Raw genomic sequence first — 16,644 nt, 5'->3', positions numbered from 1 at the left:
TTCGTTGCCGTAATTGAGTCATGTTTGCTATGAATGGACAGAAATTTGTGAAGTGTAGGAGACGGAATATTGAGTCATGGGTAATTAAAATTGGTAGCCAATTTTCAAATTCTTGATTGCAAAATAATTACATGAGAAGCAGAGCTTTCAGTGGAAAAGGGGACCTAATCCTTTGAAGGCTCTGCATCTTATGTAATTATCTACTATCAATAATTTGGAAATTGGTTATCAATTTAGACATTTTTTCCTTATTTTTTTAGGGGGAGCTAAGTTAAGATGTCTTTTTCTACTCAAATACTTTTATAATGTAATTTAGCGGTCTCTTTTAAATCACAGCCTAACGTGTGAGCTTGCACCCTCCTAATGCTTCCCACGTCTCTTCCATGAGGTTGCACTCTCTCTCTATCCAAAAAGTTCTTCCATAGAAAGTTTTAAGTCAAGAAAAAATCAGACATCAGATTGAGCAAAAGATTTACAAAATTCTTAGACTTCTTTGTTCTTCAATAATACCTCTGTTTAACACTTTTTATTTTGCTTGAAGTTTTTAGATTGATAAGCTTCAATTAGAGGAACTTTTGAGCTAGCAAGGTGGGGTATTGTTGATTGTTTATAGTTTATGCCCAGAAAAGGATGAGTTGATAGGAAAGCTTCAATCTTGGTATCAAAATCGAAATAATCTACAGAAAAGCTTGGATCGTATAGCGATATGAAGAAGAGAGGTTCAATATGCCTTGCAATAATAGTCATTTTGTTGGTATTTCAGCTTTACTTATATTTACCACCAGTATCGAGAATGAATGTGTCACGTTCAACCAAGACCATTCAAGGTATGTGTTGCAAAACCCTTTAACATTCTCTTCATTTGTTGTGTGAAGGCACTTCCATTTGCTGTCTCAATAATCTGCGTGTCACATAGACTCTCTGTGATAGTGTGATCAAAATCAGTCACAATAAGGTGAAGAGTCTTGTATTAAGTGATGAGTATCTCTTATTACAACATACCAAGCCTTTGTAAGAATTGGTTCCACTAAACTCCCTCGTGTTATCCTTTATCACTCATTAACTTGTTTTCTAGTTTGTATTAAAAAATAAAAAATAAAAACTTGTTTTCTAGTTGACTAGAGTTATGTAGCTAAATTGGTTAACACATTTGAGTATGTTTATGAAATTTTGATAAGCCAAAAACAAATTGATCCCTTGTGATAAATTAATTGATTAATTAGTCAAGTTAATTAATTAATAAAATTAACGTGCAAATGCGTGGTAGCACAAACAAATCACCAAAAAACTAAATATGCAGTGGAAAATAAATTGACACGATGATTTGTTTATGAATGGGGAAAACCAACACGGCAAAAACCCCACCGGGTGATTTTAAGGTTACCACTCCCGAGAATCCACTATTATCAAAACAAGTAATTACAAGTAAATGAATCTCAATACTTTATACCAACCTACAGTTGAACACTTACCTCAATACCCAACTAGATTTGTTCTGTAGTGACAATCTCTCCTTGTAATGCACAGCTCCCAGTACGTGACTAACCAATTGCGTGAATCCCAGTATTCGACTTCAATTACCAACTAGAGAAAGTTGTTGGCTGTGAAATTCTTCAGTTCATCACACGATGAAGATCGAGAAGCTCCTTGGTTACAAAACCCAACGGTACACAAATACAGCAGCTTCTTCACAAGAAAAATGAACTAGGGCAAATTCTATCTCCAATCACAATTTGCTTGAACAAACTTTGCTCAACACTTGTGCAACTTGCTCCACCTTTGACGGCCCTTAAAATAATACTTTTATATGTCTAGGGTTGTGAGAAAAGAAAGTCCAAACATACAATCATGGATTGGAGTGAAAACAAAACTAAAATTCTGTTTTTCATAAACCTCGACAGATGCCTATCTGTCGAGCTGCTGTTGAGCCACGGGCTAGAACAGCCACGGGCTAGAACAGCTCTTCAAGGCTCGATAGATGGCTAGTTGTCAAGTTTTAATGAACAACACTTTCTACACTTGAATCTTGGATAGACTTGCATGGCTTTAACACTTTAACTTGAAACAAGGTTTCTTGAAGTATTAAACACATCCTAGATCTACCCAATTACAAGTAAAGTGCGTTTTGTCAAAGGATTAGCCAATTACATAAAATAGTGACATATGTTCCTAACAAGTGAATTACATATGTCCTAGCAAATTCAAAATTCAAATATTTCATTCATTGTTGTAACTATTGAATTATAAAATAATAAATAAATAAAACTTTTATTTTCTGACTGACTTGATATGTATATTAGAAGATACTTCCTCCTAGGTATCTAGTTCTCATCGTATAAAAAATTTAAAATATTATGGGGATTTTGGTTTGGAGGGATTGAGACAAAAGTTACATTGTGAAGGCATCTATTAATAGACCAACTGCTTGATCACAACTTAATCACTATGTGAAGATGCTTAGTAATATTTTATCAAATGAATTATATCTCTTTTCTTTTCTTTTCTTTTTTTTTTTTTTTTTTTTTTTTTTTTTTTTTTTTTTTTTGATACCAAACAGAGTTCATACAATGTTACATAGAGCAGGATTGTACCACCTGTAATACAAGGGTGTGTTCATAGCCTGTTTAGCAAAAGACCACATAGCCTTAACTACTACATGAGGGATAAACAGAGTATTACAAAATAAACCATTTTGAGAAAGAAAGTTCAGATCAGCTATCCTACTACTATCCAGCCAATCTGTGCTTTTCCTTAATTTGAAAACTTGATGGAGATTGATCCTGTCAGTTAAGAACAAAACATTTTGAAAGCCATAGTTTTTAGCTATGATACCAGCTTCTACCATTGCTTCAAGTAGAGCTCCTATTGCTGTGTTGGCGAGACTGCAATTAACCCCTGAAAACACTTCCACTCCCTGCATATTTACAGCTACAAAAGCATATGCTCTCCTTTGTGGCTTTGTTCTTCTTGCTTCAGCTAATTTGATGATGAGCTAATATTGCCCTGCATCTATGAGATGGCTTGACTTGACTGCTCTAAGCTCTCTGGTAGGATGGTATGGACCTGCATAAGCCTTCCTGTACCTGCAAGATAAAGTTTTGGCTGTTAGAATAACCTCTAGGGGATTCGGGTTCAAGCCTTGGTGAAGCACTTTGTTTCTGTGATTCCAAATTAACCACAAAACAGTAAACATTGATTAAAGGATGACCAAGCTTTGATCTTCAATATTTAAGCAAGAGCTGCTATAGTCTTTTGACCAAGACTGAACAGACACATTAGTGATATCAGAAGTATGCAGACCAAGATCTGAACCAAACCAACAAGCTCTAGAAAAGCTACAAAAGAGAAATAGATGTGTCGGAGTCTCTTCTTTAGCATTACATAAGGGGCAAATGTCATCATTACTGATGCCTCTGCTATGTAAAGTGGTCATGGTAGGTAAGCTGTCATGGAGAAGTTTCCACACAAAATTAGTAATTCTTAAGGGTACATGGGCTTTCCAAATTGCAGTCCATATCTTTCTTTCCTACTGGAATTGTTGTGACCCTAAAGAGTCTTCAATTAACAACTCATAAGCTCTCTTGGTACTATAATTCCTATCCCTTGTGTATTTCCACATAAGCCTATCCTTCGAATCATTGATTTTGGAAATGTGCATTTGCAAAATGTTGACCGCTTTAGGATGATGGTATAATCTCCTAATTAAATCCACTTTCCAACTTCTAGAATTATGATCAATAAGATCTCCCACTGTGCTAGTTTGCAAAAAAGGAAGCAAAGAACTATCTCTTAAGTTTGGCGACCAATTAGGATGTGGAAGGGGTGTATCAAAACTGTAAGGTTGAATTTATTCAACCATCTAATTGGCTTTATTCCGTGCCAAATTTGCTTGTAATTCAGCATTTAGTAACCCTGTATTTAGGTGGGTTTGATGTAAGGGTAGTGAGTGAGATAGAGTGAATTTTGCTCAAGAGTGTGCAAGAAAACAGAGACTCGCGGCTTGGCCTCGCGGGTGACTCGCGGCTGCAAGCCGCCAAACGCAGCACACGTGCCAAGCATGCCAGAAGGTGAACAGTCATGCTAGCTGGAGCACTACAGGACAAAATAGGACAACTGGCCATACAATTATCTCGCGACTGGATCTCGCGACTTAGTCAAGCCGCGAGGTCAAGCCGCGAGCCACCCCTGTTTTGTTAAACCTGACATTTCACATTCCTCTCCCACTCCAGTATAAATACCCCTTTTACCCACGATTGTAAGAGAGCTTCCAGAGAGAATTTTGAGAGAGAAACCCTAAAGAAAAACAAGATTGATTCACCCACAATCTATACATTAGAGTCTCTTCAAATTCCTCAACTCTCTTCCTCTCCATTGTCAAATCCTTGAGAGGCAACTTACCAAACCTTGTTCTCACAATTTTCATTACTGTAAGAGAGCTGTTTGGATTTCTGGGAAGCAGTTAGGAAGGAACCAATCTTCATTGGTTGATGCTATGGTCTAGTAGCGGAATCTGGGAAGCTAGAAAAGAAAAAGGTTCGGCGCAACCTCGTTGGAGCAAGAAGTTTGGAGGGCTTTGGTGCACTGGGTAGATTAGGCTTGGAGGGTCTATTGCTGTCCATGTATCCCAACTATATTTTCTAGTGGATTGTTTACCGCTTGGAGGGCGGCGGAGAGGTTTTACGCCGAGGGCTTCGGTTTCCTCTTCGATAACACATCGCGTGTTGTCTTTGTGTTTGCATCTTCCTTCCTCTTTATCTTTGCCTTTTATTATCTGCTGTGGATGTGATTTTAATTGGGCTTGGATAGTTTTACCAATTCCATATTATAGCTTATGTTAAGTTTCCGCACACTAGTTATTTGACATAATGCTTGAATTGGTTAAGTTGTAATTTGGGGGTCTAAACGTTCAAGGGTGTTTATACACGTATTTGAACTTTCAAAAACCATCTCCAACCAACCATCTGCCTTCCCGAAGAAGAGGATCACCTTGCTGAACAATATTTTTCCAAACCCAGGAATGGTGTGCTTTAGGTGTGTGGCCTTGCAAGGATTCATCAGGATGGTACTTAGCCTTAAAAGTTCTAGCTAAGAGGGATTAGGGACTATTAATCAGCCTCCAATACTATTTTGCCAACAAAGCTTGATTCATAGGGCTAAACTTATTAATGCCAAGACCCCCCCCCCCATCTTTTAGGCTTGCATATTTTATTCCAATTGATCAGATGGAGTTTTTTCTCTCCAGTTTCATGACCCCACCAAAAAGACCTCACAATAGCATCCACCTTGTTGCAAATAGATTCAGGAACCTTAAAACAAGAGAAGGTGTATAAAGGAAGAGATTGGAGTATAGAAGAGATGAGGGTAGTTCTGCTAGCCTGTGAAAGAAGCCTAGATTTCCAACCCTGCAACTTGGAATGAAACTTATCAATCAGAAAATGAAAACCAGCAATACGATTTCCTTTCAACTTAAAATTGATACCAATGTATTTGTTGGGGTGTTGGACAATGTTCACATTCAAAGTTCTAGCTATGGATACTTGACATTCCTTGTCCATGCATAGGGAGTAGAAAAGGTCAGATTTGGCTAAATTTATTTTTTGGCCTGAGATAGAGCAGTACTAGTTTAGGATGGATTGGATATTACCTAGAGAGTTCTTGTCATTCTTGAAGAAAAGAAGAGTGTCATCTAAAAAAAAGAGATGAGTGAAAGAAATACCACTTTTGCCTACTTTCACTCCTTTGATCTTATTAAAGTATTCAGCCTGTAGCAAAGAAATAGAGAGAATGTTAGCACACAAAAGAAAGAGATAAGGAGATAAAAGAACTCCTTACCTTAGGCCCTGTGTTGGATGAAAGGTTGAAGTTAAACTCCCATTGAATAGAAGAGTGTATGACACAGAAGACACACATTCCATAATCCATCTAATGCATTTGGGATCAAACTTCATGGCTGTTAGAACAGCTTTCAAGAAATTCCAGTTGACCCTGTCATAAGCTTTGGACATGTCTATTTTTAGAGCTCCAAAAGAGAATTTCTTTCCTTTCTTTTTCTTTAGGGTGTCCATGATCTCATGAGCCAAAAGAATATTATCCAAAATGTTTCTCCCCTGTATAAAAGCATTCTGGTATGGAGTTATTAAACTATCCATTACAGGTTTCAACCTATTAACCATCACTTTGGATATCGCCTTATAGATCACATTACATAGGCTAATAGGTTTGAAGTGAGAAACTTCATCAGGGAAGGCTTTTTAGGGATAAGAACAATGTAAGAGTGGTTTAGAGGTTTAAATAGGGAACCTGAGTGGAAGAAAGCTTGGACAACTCTTGTAACATCCTCTTCCACAATGTCCCAAAAACCATGGAAAAAGAAAGTAGGATGCCATCAGGACCTGGTGCTTTATGGGCTCCTAATTGAAACACAGCACACTTAATTTCAAAGTCTGAAATTGGTTTGTTGATTGAAAAGTGTTGCTCATCTATTAAAGTAGGGATGTTGAGAGGTTGGAGCTCTTCTAGAATGTTATCCACACTTCTAGAACTACAATCTTCATAATTTGTCTTAAAGAGAGAGAGAAGAATGTTTTCAATCTCATTAAGATTGTCAATAAAATTTCCATCCCCATCTTTTAATTGAAGAATTCTATTTTTTGCTCTTCTTTGTTTTACTATAGTTTGAAAATACTTTGTGTTTCTATCACCATAGAGGATCCAATTAGTCCTAGCTTTTTGAGCCCACTTAAGTTCCTCCTTATCAAGTAAGTCCTTTATCTCTTCCCTCAGCTGCCTCTCCTTTCTAATGTCCTCAAGAGAATTAATGGAGTTTTACAATTGCTGAAGTTGATCCATTTTTGATTTAATATCAATCTCCACTCTACCAAACACTTCTCTATTCCATTTTTTGGCTACAGTTTTGATGTTGTTAAGTTTATTCCTCAATTTTGAAGCTCTAGACCCACTAGACTGCCATTCCCAGGCCTTTCTGATCATATCTCTACAACTGGGGTGGGTGATCCACATTTGCTCAAATCTAAAAGGTCGATTTCTAAAGGGTGTTTGATGTTCAAAATCCAGGATTATAGGTCCATGATCAGACCTATTAATGGGGAGATTCCTTAGATAATATAAATGATAGTGGTTAATCCACTTAGTACTGGCAAAGGCTCTATCTAATCTCTCCATAACAAAAGAGTCCTCCTCCCTTTTATTCATCCAGGTGAATTGTTGCCCAGAGGCCATCAAGTCACAAAGCTGAAGATCACTCAACACTTGCTGAAATAACTCAGCACTAGCAATGAGGTTTTGGTTAAAATAGAACTTTTCCTCTCTTGAGAGCACTTGGTTGAAGTCTCCAATACAAAGCCAACTAGGTTAAGCTATATCTTTTAGAGTTTTTAATTGTTGCCAAACCTCATTCCTCTTTGGATCTTGTGACATTTGTCAAATTGATCAACCTTAAGATTTCCTATTTCCCTTTAAAATTTAAGTATAAATATGGCATTTATTGTCCTAGCAATTAAATGGGGTCAAGTGGCATAAAGTGCGATATAAAATGATCAATTATAGGTTAATATTTGTCACATAGTTTTTTTTTAAAAAAATTTGAGATAGTTTCAACATATAGCGTCTACTCCTGATGATAGCTCTTTGTCATCAAACCAAGACATTAATCAATCTTTGGTATAGGCAGAGATTGAACCCTAGATCTCTTATTCAACCATCAAAGACTTTACCAATTAAACTAATTGGAACCCACATGTCACATGGTATTTAAATATTTATCGCGTCTCGAGATTTAAAATTATTAATTAAGTTTTTTTTTTTTTTTTTTTTTTTTTTGAGATTCTCTTAATATATCATTTTTCAATTGATGATATAAATTTGGTTGACAAAATTGAAATAGCCTCCTATCTCTAAATTTATTTTTGGGACTTTCTTATGATTGTAGGTAGAAAACACAAGTTACCCAAATCAATCAACAAGAGGGAGACACTCACTCCACCATTTCCACAATCCACTCAAGCAAAAGAAATCAACTGTGACCGTACTCACTATTTCTATGACATTTGTTCAATCAATGGCCCAACAGTCCTAGACCCCACTACTTCAACATTCTTTCTAATGGACCCTATCATCTCTACCCCACAAAAGCCCATGGTGGAAAAATTGAGGCCCTATCCACGCAAATGGGAGAGTTTCATAATGCCTAGAATCAAGGAGGTCGCCCTTATCTCAGGCCTATCAAGCCCAAAATGTAAAATCCAACACAAGGCCCCAGCCCTAGCATTCAATGCGGGCGGGTACACCGGGAACTTCTTCCATGACTTCAATGATGGCTTCATCCCCCTCTTCATCACCATCAATTCGGTCTATCCTGATCAAGATGTTGTTCTCGTAATATCGAAAGCTCGTGATTGGTGGGTTAGTAAGTATATAGAAATAATACACACTTTCAGTAAGTACCCTATCATAGACTTGGATAATGATAATATCACTCATTGTTTTCCTTCTGTTAGTGTGGGCATGATAACACATGGCTTTATGACTATAGACCCTAAATTAACACCAAAATCAATAACCTTCACTCATTTTCGTGCCTTCCTAAACAAGGCATATGGCCAAAACCAAAACCAAAACCAAAATCATCCCTCTAAATTTAAACATTCAAAGTCTAGGCCAATTCTAGTATTGGCTAGTCGAAGTGGTGGTGTTGGTCGTGTACTCTTGAACCAAAATGAAGTAACACTTGAAGCTGAAAACATTGGTTTTAATGTGATAGTTTTTGAGCCAAGAGTTACAACCCCTTTGAAGGAATCTTATCCATTAATAAATTCGAGCCATGCAATGCTTGGGATACATGGTGCAGCACTTACACATTCATTGTTTCTTCGACCTGGCTCAGTGTTTGTCCAAGTGGTGCCACTTGGGGCTGAATGGGTGTCACAGGTTTGCTTTGAAAAATCAGCTAAGGATATGGGGTTAGTGTACATGGAGTATAGGATAAAAGCAGAGGAGAGCAGTTTGATAGAGAAATATGACAAGGATGACATGATGATAAAAGACCCAGTTGCTTATAAAAGAAAGAATTGGTCCCTTGAGGTTATGAGCATATATTTGAAGGAACAAAATGTTAAGTTGGATTTGGTTAGGTTTAGGGAGTACTTGAAGGAAATGTACAAAACGGCCAAGAAATTCATGGAGAAAGATGGATAGTGATAATGGTCCTGCATATTGAAAGGACACTACTGGTGTGCCTTTGTGTTAGAACCTCTTTCTCTCTCTCTTGTGTGTGGGGTTTGTTTCTAAAAAAAAAAGAGTATATTTTGTATTTGTATTTATTTTTTAATTCCTTTTGTTTATAATTCAGAGTTTGAGATAAACAAAAACGGAAGCTTTGAGATTAGCAAAAGAATTAAGAAGTTTGTTAAATATGTTTATTAAATGAATTTCTTGTAGAGTTACTATTATGTTAAGAGTGCACAATGATAGGATTTAAAGGAAAAAAAAATCACTAACACGAAACTAATAATGAAATAGAGCCGGTGCTCCAAAATTTTATAAGAAACTGTCATTTCTATATTATATGAAAACAAATGTTTTACATTGGATGAAGATCACACACTCAGGTTCCTCATCTAACATGAAAATGAATACACAATACGATATCACCATTGCCTACTACACCCAACATATCTCTCTCTCTCGTTTGATTGGATAGTTTAAGTTGTTTAAAGCACAAGAACAACTTAGTTTTAAATACATTTTATATAGTGGACATAAAAAAGATTCCCCCAAAAAAAAATTTAAAAGAATAAATGAATAACCATACTAGTAATTAGTATATCAAAAACTTCAGAGTTAAGTAAAGACTAAAATCTTTTACTCCATTCTAATTCTCGGTTAATTTTGTACTTGTAAATTAATAATGAGAGAGAGAGAGAGAGAGAGAGTTCAAATTTGAGAAATTACAGAGAAAATTTAAGTATCAACTTAATGAAATTGGTCCGTTCTATTCTTGATTTTTAGAGTTTCACAACAATTAGGGGAAAAAAATCAAAGCCTTTTAATTTATTTTTCTAGAAAAACTACATTTTTAAACTTGAATCGACAGAGAAAGAGAAAGAAAAAGAAAAAAAGTATGAATATATAATTTTTCGGACTGTGAGTTATGCCATTCAACCTCAAAACCAATTGGTGATGAGGAAGACACACTCAAATCTTTTATGGCCTTCGAGATCACACTACGTGGACCTGTTTTTAAAGTGATTATAGGTAGTCAAATTGTGGTCCCCCCAACAATCTCTCATTCACAATAACACTCCTGTGACTCAAAACCATGACTTTGGCTCTGATACTATTTGTCAGATCATGAGCTATGCCATTCCACCTCAAAACCAATTGGGAATGAGGAACACACACGTATTTTATGGCCTTCAACATCACACCACACGAGCCTGCTTTTAGAGTGGTTGTAGGGAGTTAAATTTTGCTCCCAACATAATTGATGTAATGAAATAATGTCATATTTGCATTTATTTAGAGGGGTAAACTATGATAGAAATCTTTTTATTAAAATCTGTTAAACCTCAACTCATAACTTGTTAACTTCATGTCGTATTGGGTTCATGGGTTGTAACAGATTTCGCCACCTCTAATTAATGCCCCTATTGACTATGAAGATCTAAGCATAACATTAACCAATCTAAATTCAAATCTTACATATACCAAGAAAGAAGCTAAAATTCATTGATGACTTAGCTTAGCAGTTAAAAAACAATTTTCATATAAAAAGAATGTAATAAGTTTCAAATCCTATAATAATAATAATAATAATAATAATAATAATAATAATAATAATAATAATAATAATAAAAAAGACAAAATGGTGGCAATGTAAATGTATTTTTAAATAATTTTAAACCAAACTCTCTAAAATGTAACTGGCCTTTATATACAGAAAATTTTAAATTTCATATCCCCACTATTTTTATAAAGGACATAACTTTTTTTAAAAACATAAAAATTTTAAATTAAAAAAAAAAAAAAAAACTTAAATGTAATACATTAGGTTCCCAATTAAATCGAAAGACATGATTGCATTAACCAATAAAGTAAAAACAATGTTGTTATTCCCAAGAATAATTGGATTCAATGCAGCTATGCCTTTAAATTAAATTGAAAAACCTAACATAATGCTCCTAATGAATGAGCTGTACATAAATTTTACCCTCTTTTAAAACCAGACAATAGGCTTCTTTGTGTAGAAATAGATATGTAGAATACATTTTGTAGTGCCTACTTTTATGAGCTCAAATGTGTTGTTTGGAGGGCACCCACATTCAAGTAAGTTGATCAATCCCTTTCCTACATCCCACTTTAGTTCTATCTTTTTATTCTTTTCTTCTCTAAACTCCTAATCAATATTTTTCTTTTTCATTCTAGTTCTCATTCTTTTCCATTGGTGTTTTCTTTGAATTTGTAATCAAAGTTGTTTTCTGTGAATTTACCTTAATCAAACAGTGACCATAGTTGTTAATTGAAAGTTTGGTCATTTTCATGTAGTAATTAATCTGAGGTTTTTGTTTTAGTTTTTATTATAGTCCCAAGTGCACAATTCTTACATTACATAATTAATTAATTAATTAATTTCTATCACAATGGGTCATTCATTTTGTGGCCTATCAAGTGGTATCAGAGCAGGCACACTCTGATTAGGTTTTAATCTTTGCTATGTGATCCATTGACCCCAGTTGTCATGGAAACTCTTGATTGTTTTGATTTGCATGATCTTATGTTGAATGATGATGATGATATTTAAGATGCCTATTGCAAGCTTTATAATATTTGTATGAAATCTCTTAAAAGTTCTACAAAATTAAAAGCTAAATTTAAAAAGGTTGTTAGGACATATGTGTTTCACTTATTAGGAACATATGTCATTATTTTATGTAATTGACTAATCATTTGACAAAACGCACTTTACTTGTATTTGGGTAGATTTAGAATGTTTTAAATATTTCAAGAAACCTTGTTTCAAGATCTAGTATTGAAGCTTTCAAGTCTGTTCAAGAAAATAAGTTCAGAGTGCAAAATCATTAAAGCTCGACAGCTGGTCGACAGCTGCATCTATCGAGCTTAAGGAAGCTGTTCTTCAATCGGTGTGCTCAACACCTGCTCGACAGCTGCTTGACACTTGCTATCTATCAAGATTTAAGATTTTTAGAATTTCAATCTAATTTTCTTGGGATCTGTGAATATGTATTTGGGCCTTCTTTTCTCCTAAACCTAGACATATAAAAGGATCAGTTTAAGGGCCATCAAATAGTTCACAAGTTGCACAAGCTTTAAGCAAACTCTGTTCAAGCAAATTGTGACCGGAGACGAAGTTCTTGCCCTAGTTCATCTCTTTTTCTTGAAGAAGTTGCTGTGTATGTGCACCGTAAGGTTTTGTGACCAAACATCTTCTTGATCTTTATCGTGTGGATGAACTGAAGAACTTTGCAACAAACAACCTTCTTAGTTGGTGATTGAAGTCGCGTACTGAGATCTGCGCAATTGGTTAGTCACGTACTGGGAGTCGTGCATCTGAAAGGGGAACTGTCACTACAGAGCAAGTCCAATTGCGTATTGAGGTAAGAGTTCAACTGTAGGTTGGTAAGGTACTTGGATTCTTTTACTTGTAACCGCTTGCTGTGATAATAGTGGAGTTTCGGGAGTGGTGACCTGAAAATCACCCGATGGGGTTTTTGCCGTTAGGTTTTCCCCATTCATAAACAAATCACCATGTCTTTTATTTTCTGCTGAATATTTATTTTATTGGTGATTTGTTTGTGCTACCACGCGTTTGCATGTTAAATTGATTAATTAATAACTTGGCTAATTAATTAATTAATTTCTATCACAAGGGGTTATTCAGTTTGTGGCCTATCAAGTGGTATCAGAGCGGGCACACTCTGATTAGGGTTTAATCTTTGCTGTGTTAATCCATTGACCCCTGTTTGTCATGGATAGAGGACAGTCATTAATCATACCTCCTTTATTTGATGGCACTAACTATGCATATTAGAAAGTATGTATGAGAGCTTTCTTACAGTCTTTAGATGAGAAAGTGTGACAAGCTGTGGAGTTAGGCTGGACTAAGCCTACAGAAGCGCCAGTTGACTGGGATGATGCCAAGATTAAGGCGGCAAACTTCAACAAGAGAGCTTTGAATGCATTGTTCAGTGCCGTCACCAATGAGGAGTTCAAGAAGATATCCTCCATTGAAACTGCCGAGGAGGCTTGGACCATTCTCCAGACAACCTATGAGGGTACTAAGGTTGTCAAAGACTCAAAGTCTCAGAGGCTCACTACAAGCTTTGAAGAGATAAAGATGGAGGAGGATGAGTCTTTCGATGAGTTCTATGCCAAGCTAAAGGACATAGTGAACTTAGCCTTCAATCTTGGAGAAACCATTCCTGAACCCAAGATTGTGAGGAAAGTTCTCAGATCTCTGCCCGAGAGATTTCACACCAAGATTACAGCAATAGAGGAATCAAAGGATATTGACAAGATTCCTCTGACTGAGCTGGTTGGAAACTTGCAAACCTACTAGCTAGGGTTGACAAGAATAGGCAAGTCAGGTAAAAGCAAGAGTCTGGCACTAAAGGCCAAGAGCAGTGAAACAGATGAATCTTCTGATGATGAAGATTCCAAGATGAAGTCCTACATCACTAGGCAGTTTAAGAAGTTTATGAAGAACACCAATGGAAAGGGTTTCGACAAGGACCGCAGGCAATCTAGTTCTTCTCAATTTAAAGGCCAAGGCAAAGGGAAGAAGGATGCTAAGGAAAGCGGTCAGTACACTGTTCCCTCAGGACCTAAGTGTTTTGGGTGTCAAGGCCTCGGTCACATGAAGCATGAGTGCCCTACATACCTCAAGAGCATTGGGAAGAGCAAGGCACTTGCTATTACCTTGAGCGACACTAAGCCTGAGGATGATTCCGATAATGAGGATGACGGAATCTTAAATGCCTTTATAGCCACACTCAATCCTACTGATGGGATTGTTGAAGATGTGGTTGAAGAAGAGGAACTGGTGGAATCTAAGTTTGAGAAGATGGATGACCAAGATGACATCCATACAGCCTATGAGAAGCTGTACAAGCTTTCCGAGAAGCATGTGAAATTATATAGGCTAACCACCAAGAAGCTTAGTGATGTGGAACTTGATTGTGAGGAGCTTTCCACAAAGTTTGATAAAGCCAATCAGACTATTGGAGCATTGAGATTCGAGAACAATTTCTTGGCTGAGAAGACCAAGAAGCTTGAAGCGGAGCTGTTTCAAGTCAGAGCTCAATTGGAGAGGACTTCAAGCGCAAAGCTGGATGAGATGCTGAGCATTTAAAATCTTCTTCAAATCGAACAGGTTTATGGTATGGTCTTTCTTCCTTTAATACTACTTCTTCTAGTACTACTGTTTTTGTTCCTCCTGCTAATAATGTTAAAACTGAGAACAATGAGATTAAAACTAAATTATCTAGTGAGAACTTAGACAAGGGTAAATCTATCTTAGGAGCACCCCCTAAGCTTGAGAAGAAAGATGTTAAAAACCCTAGGGCTAAGAAGGCTAACTCTCAAAAGCCTAAACGAAAGAAGCAGCATCTCTATCATCATTGTGGAGCTGCCGGTCATACTCGACTAAATTGCTACAAGTGGCTTGCCACTCAACAGATCAACAGCTTGATGGCATCTGGGAACTAGAATCAGCTTCAATCCTCTCTCGCTCCCCTTGGTGATCTTCTTAAAGCCCTCATGTTCCTTTTGAACTTGAATGGTTTTAATTCTTCCCCTTCACCGCCAGTTCAAGGGTTTGCTAGACGAAAAGGTTCTTCCAAGGTGTGGAAGGAAAAGGGCTCCAAATGATTCTATCACTTTTCTCTCTCTCTTCTTGTTTTTGTGTGTGCATTACTTATGTGTTTTGCTTCCATGTTTTGAGTCGGTCTAGTTTTATGCTTTGTTTGTTTATCATGTTTTTGTTTGGTTATTTTTCAATTTTTGCTTTGATTTTGTTTTTCTTTATAAAAATTAAATTTTTTTTTTGAAAAATCAGAAAAAATACAAAAACAGTGTGTGTTTTGTACATTGGTACTTGTGTACCTTGGATGGCCATTGAAACAAAGTCTTCTAAATTTTGTATCATTTGTAGCTTAGATGAGCATCTTTATGCACAACTAAGTAAGTGAGCTTTGTGGCTCGTGTTTGTGATGAGTATGATTAAGTTGTCTCTTATACTTAACACGCATATCACTCTTTTTGACGGGAAGGACAAAAAAATCATGAGAGAAAGGCATTAATAACCATCTCACCACTGTTGCCTGCCAATCATAAAATGACACCTGTATGCTTCGACATAGCGAAAGTGCAGTGTCAATGACATTTGTGTGCTTAGGCATAGCAAAACTGAAATGTCAAATATCATTGGGTATTTCTTTTCTCTCTCTAATATGCCCATGCATGATATGCTTAAAAGAAAAATATGCAAAAAAAAAAAAAAAATCAAAAGCAAAAAGATCAAAAGTGCTTTAAAAATGATTGCAAGCGTGTATTCTAGGAGATGTGGGAGTTATAGGATGTACCTTGAACGTGATAGTCTCCATCAAGTAGTTATGATTGTGTGTGAGTTAAAGCGATTTTCTTATATCTCAAATCGTCATTACATGTATACACTTATGCAATCTTGCGATGTTTTTCACACACAACACACAATATTCTTTGCTATTCTTGATACATGTACAAGTACAATGTGATTTGGCCATCACAAGGTTTTACATGTGTTAATGTATGCTCACTAAACTGTCTTGACTTGCTTTTGAAATATAAAATTGGTGAGACTTGTTTAGTGTGTGTGTGCGTTTTGCATCTTTCTATTATCTTGTCATCCATAGCATCTTGTTTCATTACATTCATGCATTTATATGAATTTCTTTTGGCCCCGTGATCATCCGTGATCATCTTTATGTTTCTCGGGTGAAACTTTCTAGCTTTTTGTACCCTTTGTCAATCATGACAAAAAGGGGGAGAATTTGTGGAGAATATGTGGTTTCTTTTTCAGATTCTACTTGTTAGGGGGAGAAATACATGTCTTTGTAAGGGGGAGATGTGTTTCATCTTGTTTGGGGGAGTGCTTACCTCCTTGTTCTTGTACACCGGTCTTGTGACCATGTTTACATACTTTGTGCATATCTTTGATATATATATGATGATGTATGTTTTCTTCACCTATCTTTACATGTGTTGTTTCTTTTCTATCTTTATACACATGTTTCTACTTGTATGCAATCTATTATTTCTGTTTCACACTAAGATGCCTTGATGAGTTTTGTTTAAAGTGTTTCAGAAATACAAGTTGTCAAAGTCTACTTGTCATAAACTCTCTTCTTGCAAAGTTTTTCAAGAGTTTGTGTTAGGATAGATTTTATTGTATTCAACAAATGAATATAAGTTGAGTGATTTATGACTTCTCTCATATTTTCATTTGTTTGTTGTGGTTTTGTCACGGATTGCCCAAGGGGGAGATTGTTAGGACATATGTGTTTCACTTATTAGGAAATATGTCATTATTTTTTGTAATTGACTAATCCTTTGAAAAAACGAACTTTACTT

General features: G+C 36.1%; 1 protein-coding gene across 1 annotated transcript; it reads left to right on the top strand.

Moving 5' to 3' along the window:
• Positions 1–276: 276 nt before the first annotated feature.
• On the top strand, positions 277–9,306 carry LOC126718938 (xylan glycosyltransferase MUCI21-like). Its single transcript, XM_050421356.1, has 2 exons — positions 277–827; positions 7,949–9,306. Exons 1-2 carry the CDS (start codon positions 707–709, stop codon positions 9,211–9,213), a joined length of 1,386 nt encoding a protein of 461 aa, XP_050277313.1. The 5' UTR covers positions 277–706; the 3' UTR covers positions 9,214–9,306.
• The last annotated feature ends 7,338 nt before the right edge of the window (positions 9,307–16,644 follow it).

Source organism: Quercus robur, chromosome 3 (assembly GCF_932294415.1).
Source record: "Quercus robur chromosome 3, dhQueRobu3.1, whole genome shotgun sequence".
NCBI lineage: Eukaryota > Viridiplantae > Streptophyta > Magnoliopsida > Fagales > Fagaceae > Quercus > Quercus robur.
The sequence above is the reverse complement of the archived record's forward strand: the minus strand, read 5'-3'. Positions and strand labels throughout refer to the sequence as shown.